Source organism: Aulonocara stuartgranti, assembly GCF_965226115.1.
Source record: "Aulonocara stuartgranti genome assembly, chromosome: 23".
Taxonomy (NCBI): Eukaryota; Metazoa; Chordata; class Actinopteri; order Cichliformes; family Cichlidae; genus Aulonocara; species Aulonocara stuartgranti.
In genome coordinates, this window is record NC_138958.1 from 47,513,568 (window position 1) to 47,535,379 (window position 21,812).

The following is a 21,812-nucleotide window of genomic DNA, read 5'->3' on the forward strand; positions in this document are numbered from 1 at the left end:
GCCAAGTGTCGTTCCACCACTTGACCACTGTCAGACTCTCAGCCAGGTTTCCCCACAGCACTCCTTTTATTGTGGTTACATGAATATGCATAGGGTCATTAACATATAACATCTTACATAGGTATACATGTGAACAAAGAATACTGTGTGTGTGTGTGTGTGTGTGTGTGTGTGTGTGTGTGTGTGTGTGTGTGTGTGTGTTTGTGTGTGTGTGTGTGTGTGGACTGCTGATCAAAGGGTTAAACATCCTTGGTCAGGAAGAGGGTAGCCTCCCCCTCACCCTAGATGGTTCATCCTAGATAACACGGTGAGGAAGTCCTGCAGTTCATCTAAACAAAGAGCACTTAGACTAGAACAGACGCAACTACGTTAATCCTACCATAAAATAATAAGACACGGTATGACCTCTCATGCTCCCAAAGTGCTGTCTAATACACACAAAGTTTGCAGACTATCAAGGATCAAAACCTCTACCAATCTACAACTAATTACAAAACTCTAAGCATATATAAGTAAATATTTCTAAGCATAAATGACAATCAACAATACAAATCTAACATTTCCCCCCTTTTTGACCTTTATGCTTGAAAAGTTCCCAGTTATGATCACCTCATGTCTGACAGTTTCAATGCAAACCTTTTTATACTCAGCATATGTCAAATCACCCTAAATTACTGAAAAGGTACACAGTTCAACAAATGTATTAGCAGTTATCCCATTCATTGAGCTCATCTCATGGCAAACTGCATCTTACGAGCAAACAAAGAAATTGTTAATTTAATAGTGAAAATAAAAAAGTAACATTTTCAAAAACATCTCAGCTTGGTAATGCTTCCTCCGGGTGTGCACATCACATGTCTCTCTGCAGAGTGGTTTGAGTTCTGCAGGGCGTCATGAATGTCTCTTCCAGTTGTTTCCATCACTGTCCATAGGACCAGAGTCCAAATGTATGTAGAATAAACATTCAAACATACCAGTTGGTTTTGTTGTTTGTCAACATGGTTCTCAGCTATTTCCAAAGCTGCAGACCTCTCAGCACTCTAGTTTTATGGCCTCCCATTACCTCACTTCAGGCCTTCGTCCTGTGAGGGGGATATTTATGACTCCTTCATTGTCCTTCATTGTCCATACTCTGCAGAAAACACCTCTGTGGAAAGGGTGCAGGGTTGTCTTACTGCTATTATGATCCCAGCAGCCTTCAGAGTGTCATCATATGCACAGTACAGTGGCACAGCGTTAGGTGATGTTCATAGGAAACTGCTGTTATCACCACCATAGCTTCTGGTTCCTGTGCTTTTCACAGAATCATGATGTCATCCTCGAACTCCTTCTACGCTGTCGATGGAGCTTGGCACGCTCCTCATCCCCTGAGTGTTTATGTTCCAACGCTGCTGAAGGTTTAAGGCAGAGCACGTCGTACACCTTAGTCGTCTTCCTCAGCGTCAATATTGAATCTTTCATTGTATTTAAAATCTTGCTGTGGGAAGTCTCCTCTTGATTTCCTGGAAGCTTAGTAGCACAGCTCTCTGTGTGATGTCTGCTGTGCTGAAGATGATCTCTGATCCTCCTGAAGCCTCTCTCCCATCTTGTGGACGATCCTCTCCTCTATTTTGCAGGCAGTTTCATGGTCCTTGCTGTGGCTCCAAGGTCTGATTTCATGATGGGCCCCAATCAGCTTGATCTTTGACCTCAACCACTGCCTGGTCCTGTCAGCTATGCGCTTCTCACTGGGCCTCTGAAGATTTCTCAGGAGATTACTGCTGCACCTGTATTTCCTTGCTAGGAAGACAAACTATTTGGAGAGTATGTCAACAATCATCAAACCACATTCTTTAGTTCAGTGAACTTCACTTATAGGCCATCAAAGCCTCATCTGAACATGGATGCACCACTTGCATAGGTTTAATATTTGTAAATAAAACGGCTAATCACACAAATCACTGCAACAATAATAAAAAACATTGTTTAATGTTAATCCTTGGACCCCTCCTCTTGACGCATGGACACACCCATGCGTCAACTCACCAAACCTGGATTCCTGTCTTAAAGAAAAAGATTAGCTAGATCATATCCCAGGCAACATCAGGACATCTCCTCCCCTGGAGCAGCACCACCCTGGACCCATAATCCTGCAATGAAAATGTTAGTGTGCTTTGCATATTAAGTTTGCTTAACACCTGGCTCTCCCAGGAGCCTGCATACACACCATCATGGCCTGGAAAACAAAATCTGGAAGTAAAATCAAACTCCATACCTGTAAACAATTGTATCATAAGGACAAGAAGCATTCAACATCAGCAAGACAAGTGTCACGTGCAGGTTTTCTCAAATCAGTAAACTACAATTATTTTCATAAGTCGCCTCAGACATGGATCATCCCATGTACTCAGGCAACATTAATGTAATCGGTGACTGCTCTTAAGCAAAGTCACTCCACTTATATATTACTATGGGCTCAAAAGTGGCCAGCTAATGAGCCCATATCAAACTATCCCAGAAACACTGTATCTCTTATTTGTTTTACTCATGTCACTTGTCCGTTTCAGCTGAATCTTCCACAGCATTCTCAAAGAAACTAACATTAGCAATACACATTGACTGTAGTCAGACAGAGGTCAGACACAGGTCAACAGGTTCCAGAGGTGCCATAAAAACACCATAAAGTCAACCCTAGCTGTGGAAAGAAGTAACACCAGTTCTCAACACAGGAAATTTCACACATGTTATTCACATTATCAAAGTAACCTTCACATTTTCCCATCAACACAATGCAACAGCATCACCACTCATAACCTGTAAACACAGTTTTCCTCACACATAAACCCAGAAATCCTGTAGTAGGAAAAAACATCAACCAGTTGTCCTGGTATAAATCGCATCATCAATTCACATGAAGAACTGGCATGCTGTAAGAAAAGAAAATGCAAATATTAGCGCTTGCGCAGGCGTATGCATACTTTGTCACAGTCATCTCTGTGAGCAACACAAGCCTATGAATAACACACCTGATAAATGCACAGACACAGAAAATGGCATTTAAAAGGTTAAATCATCATGCAACCTCGAGTGTTGCTGTCATCTTTCTGCTCCTGTAAAAGGAAACACATGGGTTCATCTGCACCTTTGTCAGGTGGGGGTTAACTTCACACAATCATGTTCAGTCAGTCAGTCAGTTATTTTAAAATTCCTACTCATTCACTCAGTGGTTCCTTCTTTTGCTAATTGTGGAAATTATCATCGCATTCGTTTCCACGCTCAGCAAAACGACGTTATTTCAAAAGGAAAAATAATTTAGACTGGATTTCCTCGTTGAATCCTTTTTGGGGGGGACTCCCATTTCCTAATTGTCCCAAATAAGTGGCTTCCTCCTGAACCCATTTTAAATGTGGAGAAACTCACTTGCAACAATTTTCTTGACGACGTGTAACGCTTTTAATTCCCGACTTGCAGATCTGCTCAAAGAAAAGAAATTCACAAGCAAAAATCAGTGCTTGTTCAAAAATGAAAAATAAAAAATAACAGAGATTATCAAACCAAACTCTCAGTGCACTGTGAAAGTATCAAAATAAAAAGGCCTTGTTAAGTCATGACACAAACTCCTCATCATCTTCACAACAGGAGAAGAATCATCAGCTAGATTCACTCCAAACCAACCATCAACTGCACAACACACAACATAACCCTAATGTCATATTAGCTATGAGTTTAATCACCAGGTCTGTGCTCTTCACTCATTTAAGCCACAGATCTATTTTATTCAATTTTTCCTTTTTCCCTTTATCATAAAACATGTGACATGCTGTCATGCACTTCACAAAAAAAGTTTGTTCTGACGTATTCAGAGTTGTGTATCTAAATACAGGATTCACTCGCACATCAAAGCAGGAAACTCAGTGTTTTAGAGTCTCTACTCAACACACAACAACTCCAACACATCTCATTCACTCGTGCTAGAATTCAGTCACCTTTCATTAATCTAAAACCGATCAACTAATTTGCATATCAGCTATTAACCCACTAAGTTGACAGGACGACAGAAAAGCATGTTCAAAATAGTATCACAAAAGACAATTTCCCTCATACAGTAAATTACATGTGCTGCCTCAATCAAGCAGGAAGCTTCTCCCAATTTACCATTTTAACAACTAAATTTATTGTCTGATCACTGGTTGGTCAAACCAGGATCTTTTTTCCCACAAAAGTTAAACTGTTGTCCTGCAACCTGGAGAGTCAATTTTTTGCATTGGATAAATTCAGTATTTAATAACAAGTGTCTGCTAAATTGACACTATTTTAACACTGATGAAAGATAACAAGCTAATTTTCATTGCATGAGTTTGTGTTATTAGGCAGGTCTAATGCATGTCTGTGGAGCTGCATCTCCAGCAGAGCATGTTCTTAAAGCTGCCTTTCCTACACACTTCTCTACTATTGTTTAATCATTTCTTAACTAATGTGCTATGAGTCTTCATGAGTCATTTTGTGTTTGGAATTGTTAGTAGGGTTAATGCATGTTCTGCTTGTGTGTGTGTGATTTTGTATATGTTTCTATTTTCGCAATGTTTCAGACTCCGTCTCAATTTTCCAACTTAAGCAGTCAGTTTTCTTTTCCCCAGGTTTGCTAACCCAAATTTTGATTTCCCACATTAAATAATTCCTATGTGTTCTCACCTAGTCTTCTCACTCTGTTGTCCTCTCACTCTTTTGTCCTCTCACTCTTTTGTCCTCTCACTCTTTTGTCCTCTCCCACTTCAACAGTCCCGGCAGTTCTCCTTCAGCTTTGTCCTGTCTAGTAGCTGAAGTGCTGCTGCTGCCTTCTTGGGCGACTTCTTAGCAGCTGCTGCCGGTTTCTTGGCTTTGGCCGCGGCGGGCTTCTTGGCTTTGCTCTCAGTAGCCTTGTTCATCTTGAAGGATCCGGAGGTCCTGGTGCCCTTGGTCTGCACCAGAGTGCCCTTCGCCACCAGACTCTTGATGGCGGTCTTGACACGGGCCTTGTTCTTGTCCACATCGTAGCCTCCGGCAGCCAGAGCCTTCTTGAGGGCGGCCACGGCTTTCACAATCAGCTCGCCCACACTGGGGCCGACCTTCTTGGGATTGGAAGTCATCGTCTTCTTCTTCTTGGCCTGAACCTCGGCGCAGGGCGCAGGGCGTGTTTATGATGGAGCCTTTCCCACCACAGCGCTGGCATGTTGAACGCATCATGAAGGGTCCATTTCTTTCATGTCGCTAGCCGCATGTGGCTTGCCCGAGTCACTCAGTCCTTTTTGAGCATTTCAACATGCTGCCGCCGCAGACCCTGGCCTCAGATCCAGCAAGTTTAGCGCGCTGATCTCCAAAAAAGTCCCGAAGGCCAGAAAGACGTCAAATAAGTGTCTCGTGCTGAGAACTCAAACAAAAACTCCTCTTCACGCTGCCATCTTGCTCGCCCCTCCGTGAAATTCAACCAATCAGACAGGAAGATGGGTTTGCTTTCTTCTTCTGCTGCTGTTTATCCACATTGCTGCTGCTTTGCTGGGACTTTTTGTGCTCAGGACTTGCTGCTGTCTCTTTATCATGTTATTGCTTTGGAGCTGCATTCCTTATCTTCAGGGAGGAGTGAGCTCGCTTGTGAGGTTGAGAAACACATGGCACTGTAAATAAGTCAGCCAGAAACTTGGCCTGCATGTTTCCAATGATGTTAAACTATAACTTTCTTCCGACTGTTGCATGTGGAAAATTGATACAGGTCTGCTTTTCACCTGAAAGTGACAAACTAAAACATGTTCATTATTATCATCACTGCTTAATCAACACACATCTCTCTCTCTCTCTCTCTCTCCCTGTCTGTGTTTGTGTGAACAATCCTTTCTTAAAAGCAGAAAATGACATTGTAGTTGTTTTTCGGCTGATCAACACAAAACCTTTTTCCTATGATTATTTATCTTCGTCTACAATGTAATTTGTCTCTTTCACTCTTTTTTTTTTTCTTCACAATAGCTGGTGGTCTGCAAAATCACCGCTCTCACTCACAATCAGAGGCAATCACTTTTACACAGCGCACAAAAACACTGTGATGTCAGACACATTCACACTCACTTTTTCATCTGCATAAATAAACCATATGGCTGGAGATATGTGCCATGGTGATCCATAAGCATGATCACCAGTTTATTTAATTATTTTTAATCTAACAAAACAAATAAACAAAAACATGATGCTGATGCTACACACACACACACGAGTCAAGGTGCAGAAAAACTGCTCATGGAAACGCTGCACACTCTCTGTTTCCCTCTCTTTGAGTAGTTCTCAGACAGCTCTTGATCTGATAATGTGTAGCTTGCTCATCAGCTCAAAAAACAAAACTGCAACGCGACATCACACAGTAGTTGCATGCTCTGCCCACAGTGGCAAAGTCTTACACTTACATATTCAACACAGCTTCTCCATCATGTATTTTTAGATGTTTCATACAGGGTTGAGCATATTAGTTGTTTTCACAGATGTGCTCTATATCTCAACAATGGCTCATAATAAGACGAAAGTCTTCCACACAGGTCAAGTGCCTCTATGCACTTCATTAGTTTAAATATTTACCTATATCACTTCACCTCACATGTCATTGTACTGAATTTAAGCAACCACAAGCTTAATGTAGATTACTTTTAACAACTATCCACCTCAATTAAATCTATGGTCTGGCACACAGGCTGCTGTCGATCAGGGCAAGCTAAAGAATAAACATTGTGTCAGCAAGGGGTGGGGGGAAAGCCATTGACCAGAGCACATCTTAAGTGCTGCTGATGTGGGCTGGCCTTCTCCACAGCTCTCCAAGGCTGGTGTGTTTTCTGAAAACTTCTAACATTTGAATCTCTTCCATTTATAAGCCTGCGATTAACCGCACGGCTCAGGTCCGCGTGACCGCGCTCGCGTGAACCCGCGCAGCTGTAGAGCCGTCGCTCTCTCTCTTTTTTACATAAATACTTTGTGCTGCCAGGAGCAAAGTCCAGCACAAACGTCTGTCTCCCTCCGACTCACTCTTGGTTGCTTAGAAACCCATGATAACAACAACAGTCGGTGTCACAGACCACATGTTCTGCTCCGCACACACAACAACAACAACAACGACGACGACAATGACAACAACACAAAATAGGCCTACTGTCCAGCACAATCTGGACCCCGCGGAACTTCTCAACACCCCACTGAGCGGTGGAGAACTCACTACAGTACCCCACACAGCGGTCTGTATTTCGCCCCACTAAGACGGCGAACCAAAAAAAGTTCGAACTGCGCAACTCTGCGACTTAATGCTTCTGTACAAAAAACCCCACTGAGCGGCCTTGTACATCGCCCCACTTAGACGGCGAATTTTAGCCCCACTGAGCGGCCACGGACAACGCCCCACTGAGCGGTGAAGACGTAATTATAGCTATAAACTCTTTTTTTTTTTTTTTCTTACTTGGAGTTGCTTATTGCGTGTAGCGTCAGTCCCGAATCCCATCAATCGCCATCCATCGAGGAGAAAAAAAACAGACGGCTAATCCACCGATGACGAATTCTCACGCCTCAGGACTTTGTTGCAGGACCTCTATAAGTCCTGGCTGACGTCAGTCTTTCGGTGTGTCTCTTTTCCCCTCGGTGAACGTCGACTCCAGGGATCCGGCTCTCGAAGGACCAATTAATGATAGGTTTGTAACATGAACCTATTCGCTGGAACGTTAAGGACAATCTGCTACGCAGCAAAAGCAAGACTCAAGGCACCAAAGTTCTCTGGTTTACTCATGCATGAGGGAGACCTGGCTGGAGCCAAGTGTCGTTCCACCACTTGACCACTGTCAGACTCTCAGCCAGGTTTCCCCACAGCACTCCTTTTATTGTGGTTACATGAATATGCATAGGGTCATTAACATATAACATCTTACATAGGTATACATGTGAACAAAGAATACTGTGTGTGTGTGTGTGTGTGTGTGTGTGTGTGTGTGTGTGTGTGTGTGTGTGTGTGTGTGTGTGTGTGGACTGCTGATCAAAGGGTCAAACATCCTTGGTCAGGAAGAGGGTAGCCTCCCCCTCACCCTAGATGGTTCATCCTAGATAACACGGTGAGGAAGTCCTGCAGTTCATCTAAACAAAGAGCACTTAGACTAGAACAGACGCAACTACGTTAATCCTACCATAAAATAATAAGACACGGTATGACCTCTCATGCTCCCAAAGTGCTGTCTAATACACACAAAGTTTGCAGACTATCAAGGATCAAAACCTCTACCAATCTACAACTAATTACAAAACTCTAAGCATATATAAGTAAATATTTCTAAGCATAAATGACAATCAACAATACAAATCTAACAGCAGCGATCACATCTTTAGTTTTGGATGTTTAACTGCAGATTGTTTATGTGTTTCTAGCACATTAATTACAGCAGCAGCGTTGACCACAGTGCTGTACAAGAATCCAAAATAACGATTAAAATAACTCCTAATATTAATATCACACATCAAATATCAAATAACTCTCATGCTGTATTAAAAGCCAGTGAATACAAATGTGTTTTAAGAGCAGATTTACAGAGACTGACAGCAGGAGCTGGGGCTGTTCGATAGAACGATGTATATATGATGACCATATGAAAACGTCTATCGTTTCATATCACGCTCTTTGTTTCCTGCTTATGTGTTTGTGTTTTCCAGATAAAGCTTTCAAAATAAATCTGAAGATCCTGTTGAGAGTTTTCAAAATAAACACAATACATTACTGCGGTCGCTCGTTTATCGAGTTACATTCTAAAAATAAGTCTCAGAATGAAGTAGCAGCTTTATGTTTTACAAGTATTATAGAAGTTTTAAGGCAGTTAAACCCTCACTGCACACTTTCTACACTTTTCTCAGACAGGCATGAACATTTTCACACTTTTCTCTCTTGTTTAAACAAAGTTCAAACCTTCATAGAAAAATAAGTTCATTATTAAAGAGTGAAAGCAAAGTGTTTCTGAAACGTGTCAAATCAGCCTTTGCTGGCATTAAATGAGCTTCTGTGTGAGGAGCACTCGTCCATGGCCTGGGCTCCTCGCTGTCAGGTAAAGTTTCATAAAGCTTTTGAGTTTTTCTGCAGATAATGTTGGTGTCCAGCACGATGTTCTTTTTCCTGCGGTCACTGAGCCACAAAGCCAAAGCTGACTCCATCCTTACGATGTTCTTGTTGTGGACAGTTACAACCTTTTTGCCTCCTTGTTGAAACTATGATGGTCAGCATCTTCCTCTGCCTTTGGCTGCTACCACAGGTGCAAAACGTCTCGTCATCATTGTTGTTTGTTGGGACAAAACGTACAAACATACAGTGCAGCACTGCAGAGTCACACTGCTGTAAATTTGAACACATTCTGTACTGTACAGGAGACACGGCACGAGATTGGCTGACAATGGTCTACAGCCAATCAGGACGCAGAACACAATGCGCTGTAAAAAACAAAAACATGCAAAATTGCACAAAAAAGATCAGCGAAACAGCGAGGCCGCCAAAGGTGAACTGTGTTACAGCGAGGGACCAGCGTATATGTGGTTGTTGGGACGATAAATGTCTTTGAGCTTGTGTCAGAAGACGAGCTGCAGCTTTCTGGACCAGCTGCAGTCTTGCCAGGCAGGTCCCACTAACTCCAACATATAAGGAGTTACAATAATCCAGCTGGGACGTCATGAAAACGTGGATCGCCCGTTCAAGGTTTTTAAAAGATAGAAATGATCTCACCTTAGATAAAAGCCTCAGTTTGAAGAAAGACCGCTGTACAACTGAGCTCAGCTGTTTTTCAAATTGCCGTCAAATATAAGCCCCAAATGTAATAATGCGATTTAATAAAAGAGCTGAACCAGTCTAATAGAGCGCCCTTGATGCCGCCATGCTCCAATGGTGAGGTCAAGATGCTGTGGTCAAGGCAGCGGTCAGATCCAAAAGCACAGCGGAGTCTCCTGATCAGTGGCTGATAAAAGATCATTAAGAACTTTCCAAAGTGCAGTTTCAGTGCTGTGAAGAGCTTTAAAACCAGACTGAAACCTTTACAACAGATTGCAGCTGAACAAATATAATCTTTTACAAAATCTTCGACAGGAAGGGAAGCTTTGAAATAGGCCTGAAGTTTGAGCGGACAGAGGATCCAGATCAGGTTTTTAGTACAGGCTGTACAACAGCATGTTTAAAACAGGCTGTACAACACCTGAACTAAGACTGCTGTTAAAAATCGCTAAGATGTCGGAACCAACAACCTTTAAAATCTTTTTAAACACGTGTTGGAACAACTTCATTTGGACAAGATGATGTCTTTATAGCATCACATCGTTCCTCCACCTGATCAAACCACACAGGCTCAAACTGATCAAAAACAGCTGAGCAGGTGAATATTTTAGCCACGGTGCGATCTCGGGCGAGAGTATCGATGATGGCCAAAGGGCAGCGTCCAGCTCTACGGCCGCTGAAGAGCAGACTCAACAGACGCGCGTGATGTGGATCCTACTGCTCTAAAATTGGAGCTTCTTCAATCCATTAAAGAGGACATTAGTACGCTGTTAAAAGAAGAACTCAGAAATGCATTGAAAGAAGATTTTGACAATATAAGGGCTGACGTGCAAGGACTGAGAAATGAGATCGCTAACAGCATGGCGGCGACGTGCGGCAAAGTTGATGGAGTAAAGGTTACAGTGAAAGAAGCTGAGGATGGGCTGTCAATGTGGAGCGATGAGGTGACCACCCTGCAGTCTACAGTAGAGAGTATGAAGGAGGAGCTGTCTGACCTGAAGGATAAATGTGATGAAGGCAGGAAGCGGAGAGCTAACATCCACATCATAGGGATCCCAGAGGGCCTGGACTCGAGCTCCTCCACGGCCGTATCCGTGCTACTACGTGAAGTGCTGGGTATGGATAAAGACGTTATTGTCGACCGCTCACACAGGAGCCCTATCCTGAGAAAGCCAGCTGGTAACCCGCACGCCGTCATAGCCGAGCGTCACTACTACCAGGATTGTGTGGCTACGCCGTGCCAGGGCCCAAGCCCCGCTTGAGTTTAACGGACAACCTATTGCAATATTACGACTGGGCGATATGACCCAAAGTTCATATCTCGATATTCTTTAGCTGGATGGCGATATACGATATATATCTCGATATTTTTGAAGCCAGAAAGTACGAACAAAAAGAGAGTTCTTAGTCAAAGCTGTGTCCCAAATCTCACACAGGCACATTTATTAACATACAGCGTAGATGTACATGAAACAATTACTCAGAAATAAATGATCAGCATTTATTAAATAATAATGCTCCATAAATAAAAGAAAACAATGTTGTTTTTGTGCATAACAAAAAGCTCACAATCGTGCAGTCAAAATGTAAACAGACGCTGAGCATAATAACAAGCAGCTGCTCTGTTCCCAGGTTCTACTGCGTGACTGACAGCCTGGAGTTTGAAACCCTCTTTGTAACCGTGTCTCTTACAGGTGCCATTTATGGTCCTTATACACACTCAATACAGTAATATTACGTTGAAGCAGAGTACGTATCACTCCGCGAGGCTCCTCGTAGCTGTAATGCTCCAACAATCCATCAAGCGGTGCGGCCTCGTAGCTGAGCAAAGTCGTACCAAAACATCTTTTGAAAGGTTTCTGAGCGCCGTGTAGCACATAAAATCGGTTCGAGGTCAGTAAGCACAACCAGAATTCATCCATAAGGCGCACTGTCGATTTATGAGAAAATTACAGGATTTTAAGTGCAGAAAATATAGTTTATGGTTTTCATTTGATCTTAGCAAATATCTACGCCTCTAATTGGGACGATCACAGATTTTTCACTAATGTCTTTGCGCGGCTCCCCAATATGTCATCACACAATATCATCTTTGAGGGAGACCTAAACTGCTCATTATCTGCTATGGACCACAGTTCACACAAAAGTACACTTAGTCCAAACTCAGCATGCGTCATTCAGAGCTTTCTTGATAATTATGGGCTGGCTGATGTATGGAGATTTCATAATCCTGCTTCACGTCAATACTCTTTTTTTTCTAATGTCCATAAAACATATATTTGTATAGAAAAACGTCTCCCTTTAGTTACAGAATGTGATTATAAGACTCTGGTGATTTCTCCTCTTGTTTTTTCAATGTGTATTCCTGATGCCTGCTCCAACTATCAGCCATGGAGATTCAACTCAGTGTTGTTAGCAGATGAAGAGTTTGTCAGTTACAAAAGGTCTCAAAGAGATTTTTTTCTATCAATCAGACCCCAGAGATGTCATCATCAGTCATTTGGGAATCTCTAAAAGCATCTGAGAGGCCAAATAATTTCATTTTGTGCCAAACAAAGTGCAACACTGAAAGAACATCATCCATAAATATTGAGTAAGAACTGGACTCTCATACAGCGAGACTCAAATGCCTTTAAACATCAGCTTATCCTGCTGATCCAAGTCCAACACTGAGTTTGTAAAAACATGTTTGTCAATCATTTTGTTTGGTTTCTGAGGAAAAAGATTCAATAACTTGCTGCTAATACACAACATTTCATCATATTTCCTCATAACCCTCTTTTGTCTGACCATTTGATCCCATTTGAATTTGCAATAAAGGATCCACAGAGTTTGGTGACAATAATGACAGTAGATGTTTGTGTGAAAGTGCTGGAAGCAAATGAGTGTGTGATGTTCTTTCAGTGTTGCACTTTGTAGACGCTCCCTGAGCACTGGTCTCACAGCCAGCTGCACATAGAGACCAGTGTTGTTAGTCCAGGTCAGAAGATGACTTGTTGGAATGAAAATGAGCTTGTAGTTTGTCTGCTTTAATAATGTGACTGGAAAAAGGTGTTGGACTTCAAATATGTCCATTTCTGTCACACTTCACCTTTAAAAGTGAAGCCATGTGGTTCCTGGAAGGAAAAACACGACTTTTTCAAGTCTTTGTCCTGTTTTTATGAGAAATGTACGACTTTAATGTGAAACATTCAGAGTTTTTTCTCTTGTTGTGTTTGTTTGAAGCTGCTTCCTGTTGGCTTCAGCTGTTTGGAGTTTCCATTTTCTAAACTTCTACATTCTGAACCTTCTTCAGCTCTGAACAGATGATGAAACACTGAATGATTTCAAGCACTTTGTCTAATAAACTTACATCTTTCATTCTTTATACAGATTGAAGAGCTGTGGTTTGTCAGAGATCAGCTGTGATTATCTGGCAGCAGCACTGAAGTCCAACCCCTCCCATCTGAGAGAGCTGGACCTGAGCTCCAACAACAAGCTGCAGGATCCAGGAGTGAAGCATCTGTGTGGTTTCCTGGAGAGTCCAGGATGTAAACTTGAAACTCTGAGGTCAGTCAGCATGTTTTAGTTGTGCTGAGATGAATATGATGTGAAAGTTGTGCTGACACTAAACTGCAGACATCAGGCTGATATTATACTGATCCACACTGAGGATCTTCATGGTAAAGTCTGTTTTCTTCTTCTCTGGTTTAGTCCATTGACTGCAGCAGAACAATGTTCACATTTCAAACCTTCACAGAAGAAGAAAAATCCTCCACTGGAAAATTCACTATGAAACTCTCAAACTCTTCATTGCACCTTAAAGTCTGTCTGACACTGAAATCCAAAGCAAAATGTGCGTTTGCTTTACAGACAGCAGTCCAACACAAACATACACACATCATCCAAAACACAGTCCAACATCCAAATCTCCTCCACTGCCAGCATGAATGATGGGAAAGAGAAGGAGGAACACTCTGACATTCAGGGTTAGAATGAGTTTCATCAAGCAGACTGTGAAGATCAAAGCTGCATTAGAAAGCTTACATGAATGAATGAGTGGACAGAAGTGGACAGAGATCATCTGAAGCACTTCAAAGGCTTTAAATCAGCACATTTCTCTTTATTCTTTATCAACTCTGTTAGTTTCTCTCAGTTTTCTGTGGAATGAAGCTAACAGCAGGCTAATAAGATGCTGACCAATAGGTTTCTATTAAAGGTTGTAATTTGTATATGAAAAAGTGCTTTGGCTCAGCAGGGATCAGCTTACAGGTAGAATACAGCTGCTGGATGGGATTAGCATGTCATAGCTATCTACCAAACTGCTAACTGGGGGATTTCAGGCCATCTATGGATCATTTTTGCTAACTGTTTATTCAGCTTATGCTCACAGGGCTGCAGCCTGTGCCCTAGCTGTCATAGGGCAAGAGGCGTGGTCCACCTGCACAGGTGAGCAGTCCATCACAGGGCCAACAGAGAGCGACAGAGAAGCACTCCCTCACATCCACACCTACAGCCAATGTAGAAGCACCAATGAACCTAAGCAGCATTTCATTGGACTGTGGGAGAACATCCAACCTCCACAGAAAGGCCCAGCTGACCAACAAGCTTCAACCTACAACCTTCTTGCTCTAAGGCACTAGTGCTAACCACTTTTGCCCATTTCAGCCCAAATCCTGCATCTTCCTGTTTCTGACTCCAGGCCAGCTCCACTAACACTTTCTCATCAGACACTGCCACCTAGTGGAGGAAGTCTTAGTTCCATTTGAAGCTTCAGATTACAGTTAGTTCCTTTACAAAGAGGTGGAGGTGGTGGGGCCACAGCACCATCATCACTGAGTGCCATAGGACACTTAACCTTTGTTTCCATATGCTGGGAACTTCCTGTTGTTCCAAGGAGGACTGGAAAATGTGTGAAAATCTCCCAGTCAGTTCCTCACAGCACACTTCAATCATTTCCCTCCCACAGCATCAGGACCAGGGCTTTTTCTCTCTTTGGTCCCACTAAGAGATTTCCACACAAACACCTCATCAGTGGGACTCTCAGAGCTACCAGCCCTTTGCTACAATCACAAAGCTCTTCATTGAAATCAATGATATCAAAGCTGGAATCAAATGAGTCCAAGTCTTCTGCTGATTCAGCATCACATTCATCTTTGCTCCTTGTTCTGCATCCCCACCATGGACTTCATTCCTTTCCAAGCCAGCCTTGAGTGTCCTTTATTCAGCTCATCCTCTGCTTTACTTTTACACCTGATTTTAGCTGCTTTATCTCTCTTTCAACAGGTTTCTGTGCCTCAATCTTTTTCTTCTCTCCCTCATAACAAGACAGCTTCTTCTGCCTGAGAACATGTTGGAGTGATTTACTAATCCAGGGCTGCTTAATGGGGAAAATACTTCCTGTTTCCAAAGTAATCCCCATTTTTCCCAGAAAGAAATGTCAGTAGAAATCGATGATCTAAGTGAGAACATGAGCCTTTAAAAAGTCCCAGTGGGTGCAGTCAAAGCAGTCCCTCAGTCCCAGTATAGAGTCTTTGGTCCAGACTGGAACAACTGTGTGCCCAGTTTGAGCTCTCTTCAGTGCTGTGACCTGACAGACCCAGAGGGGCCATCACATCACATTTAGAAGCTCCCCTGATGGAGCCACAACACATGTCCAATACTTAGTCTGTCTTGTTGGACCAACTGGAAGAAATGATTCAAGGACTTAGTCACAGAACAGAGATTCAAATCTCCAAAATCCAACTGGCTGCATCAGGACATATAGTCTGAAACTCTGCACAGTTTCCTGTTTGAAGCTGCTTCCTGTTGGCTTCAGCTGTTTGGAGTTTCCATTTTCTAAACTTCTACATTCTGAACCTTCTTCAGCTCTGAACAGATGATGAAACACTGAATGATTTCAAGCACTTTGTCTAATAAACTTACATCTTTCATTCTTTATACAGATTGTGGAACTGTGGTTTGTCAAAGATCAGCTGTGATTATCTGGCAGCAGCACTGAAGTCCAACCCCTCCCATCTGAGAGAGCTGGAGCTGTACTACAACAACCTGAAGGATCCAGATGTGAAGCAGCTGTCTGATCTTCAGCAGAGTCCAGACTACAGACTGGAGACTCTGGGGTCAGTAGAGTGATGGAGTGAGTGGGTGGTGCTGTCAGCAGTATTGTACTAAACACAGTCAGTATGAAACAAAGATCCAGTGTTTCCTGTAAAGCTGCAGCTTCTCAGTGAAGCTGTGAGAGGAGAACGGTGACAGGCTTCAGGATTGGACACAAACACTTCCTGTTTCTCACCTTTATGGTCACCATAGTAACGGCTGACACGCTCTGATCAAACACTGTCAACAGCCAATCAGCTCTCTGAACAAAGCAGCACGCAGACCAATGACTGCATTGATTTCCAAGTTTAAAGCAGTGAAGAACACAGTCTGTAGGTGAGGAAGAATTTAGTGAGAGCAGATGTTTGGATGGAATTCCTCCAGTTAACAGCTGGAACCGTCCATCTGGATTGTTGGGCTTGTTGTTGGGGTTCCTACAGAGCTCAGAGTGGACACACCAAGGTTCTTCTAATGAATGAAAGTCCAAACTCAAACTAGGAGGGAAAAACATTTTCAGCAACTTCAATAAAAATCCAAAGATTAGAAAAAGTGAAGCAACAATGAGTCCTAGTACAGTCCCAGCACTGACGTCCCTGCTGCTCTTTATACTGGATGTGCTGCATCACTGACTGACAGCTGATGAAGAGTCTCTGGAAACACTCGTTTATCTCCTCTGCTCTTCCTCCTTCTCTCTGCAGGTGGAGGTGATGATGGTAAACAGGACGGTGTGTGTGCTGAGAGAGGAGCAGCTGTGTCCTGATGATCCAGAGAGGTTGAAGCAGCAGCAGCTTGTGTGTAGAGACGCTCTGACTGGGCCATGTTACTGGGAGGTGGAGAGGAGAGCTTCATCCAGCAGTGACTGACAGAGGAATGAAGTGCAGATGACTGTCAGTGCTGCAGAGTGAACTGCTCTGAGAACAGCTCCACTGTCAGACACAATGTAGAGTCCAGCATCAGCCCTGTGTGTCCCTCTGGATCTGACAGAGGATCATCAGTGTATCTGGACTGCTCTGCTGCTGCTCTGTCCTTCTACAGTCTCTGCACAGTCTCTGTCTCACTCTGGAAAGATTTTACAACTTGTTGTAATTACAGAACGTTAATATAATATTCCAACATGTGATCTTCTCTTTATTTCTGAATCTTTACCAAATAAAGAAAAACCAAACTAACAAACAGAAGCTGTCGTGTCCTTTTTCACCACATCTGTGAATCTTTTCTGTGTTTTTCCTCTTTTCCTCCTTCCTGCAGCTCCATCTTCATCATTCTGTGTCCAGTATATGTGAACACGTCCAAAGCATCTGAGCCTCATGTTACCCGTTTGTGTGAGTTACGCCTGTCGTTGTGTTGTGGTGTATAAATAAGGGGCAGGAGACAGCGCTGGATCTCTGAGTTCTTTACTCTCAATTTCTGCAACATCTGCAATATATAGAAATGCAAACCTGTGAGCTGTGTGTGTTGTGCGTCTGCTCGGCCACCTCTCCTCCGGCCGTGCTGGAAGCAGCTGTGCGTTTGACAGTTTTATCGACTCGACAATAATTGAACAAATTAAATGTTCAAAAATATCAACTTAAGCACTTCAAAGTCAACAAAAAGCTTAAAACAATGAAATAATATTTCACTGACAAAACAACAGCTCATAAGAACGATACACAAAATAATACAGAAACAAACAAATAAAAGTTATTAACCAGGATCCATGTTTTTGTCACAAACACTGAATCAGCTGATTCACTCTTTATGTTTCTGAGTTTGTTTTGTGATTATAGTTCTGGTTTCTGTTTCTGTGTCTTCACTGTGTCCCACGTCTCCTTACTTTGGACTCTGTGTTATATTTCCTGTTTTACTTTGACAGTCCTGTGTTACTGTTTCCTGTCTCGTGTGTGTAATTGGTCCCAGCTGTGTTTCCCTCCTGTCTCCCCTTCCCTGATTACTAAACTGCGTCCACGCCGCCGGCGCTCCTCTCCACAGCTGGATTCCAGGATTTCAGAGCATCCAGCTGTGGTGAGTGATGGAGACACTTTCTCTGCTCCCTCAGTAATCAGGACAGTTTATTGAACATCAGAGGACATAAAGGACTGTTTTTCACCTGCCCGTTCTGAACCTGGACATTAAAGACTGCTGGCTTCAAGGACATTAATCCCAGTGTCAGCCAGCCAATAACAGCCTGTGTTTTTCAGCTCTTTAGGAGTCAGAAATGAGAAAGACACAGACTGCTAACCGCTCCCTGCAGGAAATAAGCTCCGCCTCTTCCTGTCCTGTATATGAGTGATTCTGACATGAGACACAATGAGTTTCCTGTTTATTGTGACTTAAAGCGAGCAGCAAAGACACTAAACTGTGTGTTTCCAGCTGAAGCTGCTTTTTGTGTTGCTCCCACAATCCTGTCTGAAACAGTCAGTGAGGAAAACTCAGTTTATGCTTCCAAGCTCATTGTGAGAGGGCACATTGTGTTCCTGCAAGTGCTGATTTTGTCTGCATCCCTGAGTTTAGTGAGCTGCCTCCAAGGACTTGTGAAGCCCAGTGTGTTAAGGCTGCATCTCCCAGATGTTTCCACCTTTCCAGCAGAGACGATAAATGTTCCCACAAAGGCTCAAAGACTGTTTGATTTTCTGAGTGTTGGCCTCAAGAGATTGCTCAGTGAGCACCTGAGTGTTTCTGGGACATCGGACACTAACTGGAACTTCAAGTCTGGTTCTGAAGCTGCACATGCAAAGACTGTTTCTGGTTGTAGAGACCTGGCTGTTCCAGGGATTGTAACCTCCCCAGAGGCTGAGCTGCTGACCTCAGCTGACTCTGGAGCCTTGAAGGTAACTAAGTTTGCACCGCTCGGGTGAGCCATCTCAGCTGCAACAGCCTCCACAGAGAGCTCACGCAAGCTTACCCAGCCTGCTGAGGATTTTATGCTGCTGCAGCCCAAAATGGGCTAAAATCGCCCCTGTTAACAAATAACAGCCCAACAGTAACTTTTATGCTTATTGTAGCTGTTAGCTAAAAACACTAATTTAGCTTAGTTTGCCCTGAATTCAGCTTTAACAGACATGATCGACTGTTTCCAGTTAGGGTTGCCAACCGTCCCTTAAAATACGGAATTGTCCCGTATTTAGAAACAAAAGTACACGTCCCGTATTGAGCTAATAAGGGACGCACTTTGTCCCGTAATACAGTGAGACTCAAAAGTAGTCTATAACTTTTAATGGAATTAACACTTTGTTTGAAAACATAATTCCCAGCCCCTCTCCTGCTTTGTGACCAATGAGCTGACAGCACACTTATCGCACACTGTTTGCCCAGCTTTATGCTGGGCAAACAGTGTGCGATTTTTTTTTTCAGTCACGTTATTCAGCTCCTGCTCAAACTGCACGATTGACTCGCAGGGGTTAGAAGTTGGTAGGTCACGATGCAGGTCTCACACTATACGGCCCAATGCTCTGATGCGACCTGAGTGCTCACACTGTGCCTCCATAAAATGAAGGTTATAGCAGAAAATCTGTCGCTCTCTGTCTTTCACTCACACAGACACACCACCACCACCATCAACTTTGCTAAATTGCTAATGAAAAACATTGATCAGGCAGCTGTGATTGAGCAGCAGTGTAAATCCAACTATTTTCACGGTTGTTGTGGTCGTGATAATTTTGTGAGGCCACATCGAAAAGGCTCGGATGAGCTTTCCAAAGTTCTACAAGTTGTGCCTCCATCGCTTGTGTCCAGATCACACGCTGCACAGCCGTGCTGCTCCGTCTTTTTCACCGACGTTTACGTGTTTGCGCGTGAGCAGTGTGAGCGGCTCACGAGCGATTGATGATCGGGAGCTGCTCGAGGTGTTAATCGCTTCTCGTTACCCCACGTATACTACACGACGCACGACGAAGGCCAAAAAACGGTCCGATCACCAAAACGGTCGCACGACTCAAAAATCGGCTCAAAATGGGCCTAAAACCGCACAGTGTGAGCCCAGCATTAGAGCAGCAATGTTTGTTCCCCTCAGAGAAAGGGAAGAATGGGAAAAGGAAAACACCTGGCTGGAAAAAGTTAATATGGGCATGTGCAGTGAATATCAGCGCTATGTGGCCAGAAGTGTGATAATATAACTTATTTTGTGTAAGAAACAACTGCAAGGATAGATGATTACAACAAATTGATGACTAATACATAAAAGTAATACATAGATGAATAATGATGATGAGTTAAGATGCGTAATCATGGGAACAGGCGGGTTTACAAACAGGAGCAGCTGATTAGCATTAGAAAAGCTGAAATAATACCTCAACTGAAGCCAATTGTACTAAATGCACTAAATGTGCACTGTTAGAAGAATATTTTTCTTTCTATTGTTTTCTATTATTTTAAGTTAAGCAGGACAGAGTGCTTTTAAAGAAAGATTTACTTATATTCTCAAAAGTTAAGCATGACAGGCTTCTGTTTAAGAAAGAGACCTGTTTTACTGTGTTAATGTTGTCATTTTGAGCTACAAAAAAATGGCTAAATGATCATTTGTTTCACATGTGTTCATATCACAAAGAATAGAATAGGATTTAAGTAGAACATATCTACTTAAATCAACTTCAAGTCAAATGGTTAAAAAAAAGAGCTAGAAAATTCACCACACTGGGAAGGGTGAAGACAACTGGGTCGCCTGGCCCTGGCCACGAGGTGTCCCTTATTTATTTTTCAGGAAGTTGGCAACCCTATTTCCAGTAGAATTCCTCGTTGTCATCTTGTTCCCTCTCAGAGCCCCGTATGCTTGCAGAGACCCCTACAGTAGGGAAATGTGCCAAAGAACGTCCAAAACATTGCATTTTAGGTTTATTTATGCCTTACACACAATCCCAACTCTTTAGCTAACTTAACAACTTTGGCTAAAGTCTATAGTTAGTCTTACTCGTTTGTACAACATTTCTGGATCGCCACTGTTTGAAATGATATGACATATGACTCTCACTGAAACAGCAAACTTTGTAGAAAACACAACACTTCTGATTCTCTATCTAGCTGTTTGGTCACAGCTGTAGATTACATTACAAGTGGTTGTTCACTCTTGTCAATAATTACATTTCTAAATTCTATTTGTGCAGTTACATGTAAACAAAGTCCAATATTGTATCTAAATGATTGTGTTATGGTGGGACAGTTTCCAATTTTGTTGTATTATTGCACTAGGTATGACTGTGCAAGAGTTATCTTATCTTCCTTGCTTGCACCACACTCTTTGCAGAAATGGTGCACAGCAGCACTGCATCATGTTATTGTGTTGTATAATATACCAGAACTAATACAAAGCAATATCCATGTACACTATAGGTCCATGCCAATGTGCCCAAATGGGACCTCCATAAATGGTAAGGGGCGCAAAGGCACTTTAAGACCAGTGGGCACACCATCGGTGCACATCCGCTCGGATGCTTTTTTCTATTCATTTATTTCCCTGTTTATTTATCGATGCACAAAAGCAATTATCTCAGAGACACCATCCTCTTAACAGAGACTCAAATCAGGAACCTGCAGATTATTAGTCAGCAGCTTTAACTTCCTGTCTTTGTCTCACTAAACCTTCCACGTGGAAACTTGAGCTGCCCACTCAAGCACAGTAGGCTTTAACTGGCTCTGCTCAAGTCACTTCAGTATCTGAGAAACTGTCTCGATGCATGCCAAAGAACACTTTGACAATACGCTTGTGTTGAGTCAAATCCACCACAAGCATATTCTATGGCAGTTTAATTCCACTCCACATAAAAATAGTCACGTATTATTTCCCCCCACCACACTTCCTGCCAGTAGCTGGTGCCCCCACCCACAGTGCATTAGTGGTTCTCTGTGTTTAGTGGCTCACTCTGGGCGGCTGCTCGGTGGGGCCCGGCCCCCTGGCTCTGTTGGGCCTGTGCTGCGGGTGGGGTGCCCTCAGGTCTCGGCCCTCTGGGCCCATTTACTGCTCAGTAACATATCTATTATTTACTACTACTTACTA

At 42.9% G+C, this 21,812-nt stretch overlaps 3 protein-coding genes across 3 annotated transcripts in view; 2 read left to right on the forward strand and 1 right to left on the reverse strand.

Annotated features, from left to right (window-relative positions):
- LOC309701484 (NACHT, LRR and PYD domains-containing protein 12-like) overlaps nt 1-21,812 on the forward strand; it is a 1,104,110-nt gene that overhangs the window by 509,566 nt on the left and 572,732 nt on the right. The window lies entirely within an intron of this gene.
- LOC309700369 (histone H1.5-like) lies at nt 4,235-21,770 on the reverse strand (the record flags this gene model as incomplete). Its single annotated transcript, XM_082523890.1, has 2 exons — nt 4,235-5,129; nt 21,678-21,770. 2 exons carry the CDS (start codon nt 21,768-21,770, stop codon nt 4,752-4,754), a joined length of 471 nt encoding a protein of 156 aa, XP_082380016.1. The 3' UTR covers nt 4,235-4,751.
- LOC309700370 (ribonuclease inhibitor-like) overlaps nt 10,633-21,812 on the forward strand; it is a gene marked incomplete at both ends in the record, with an annotated part of 96,331 nt that continues 85,151 nt past the window's right edge. Inside the window, 2 exons of the mRNA XM_082523891.1 lie at nt 10,633-10,697; nt 13,145-13,321. Coding sequence (XP_082380017.1) covers nt 10,633-10,697; nt 13,145-13,321 — 242 coding nt within the window. The remainder of the gene's footprint in view (nt 10,698-13,144; nt 13,322-21,812) is intronic.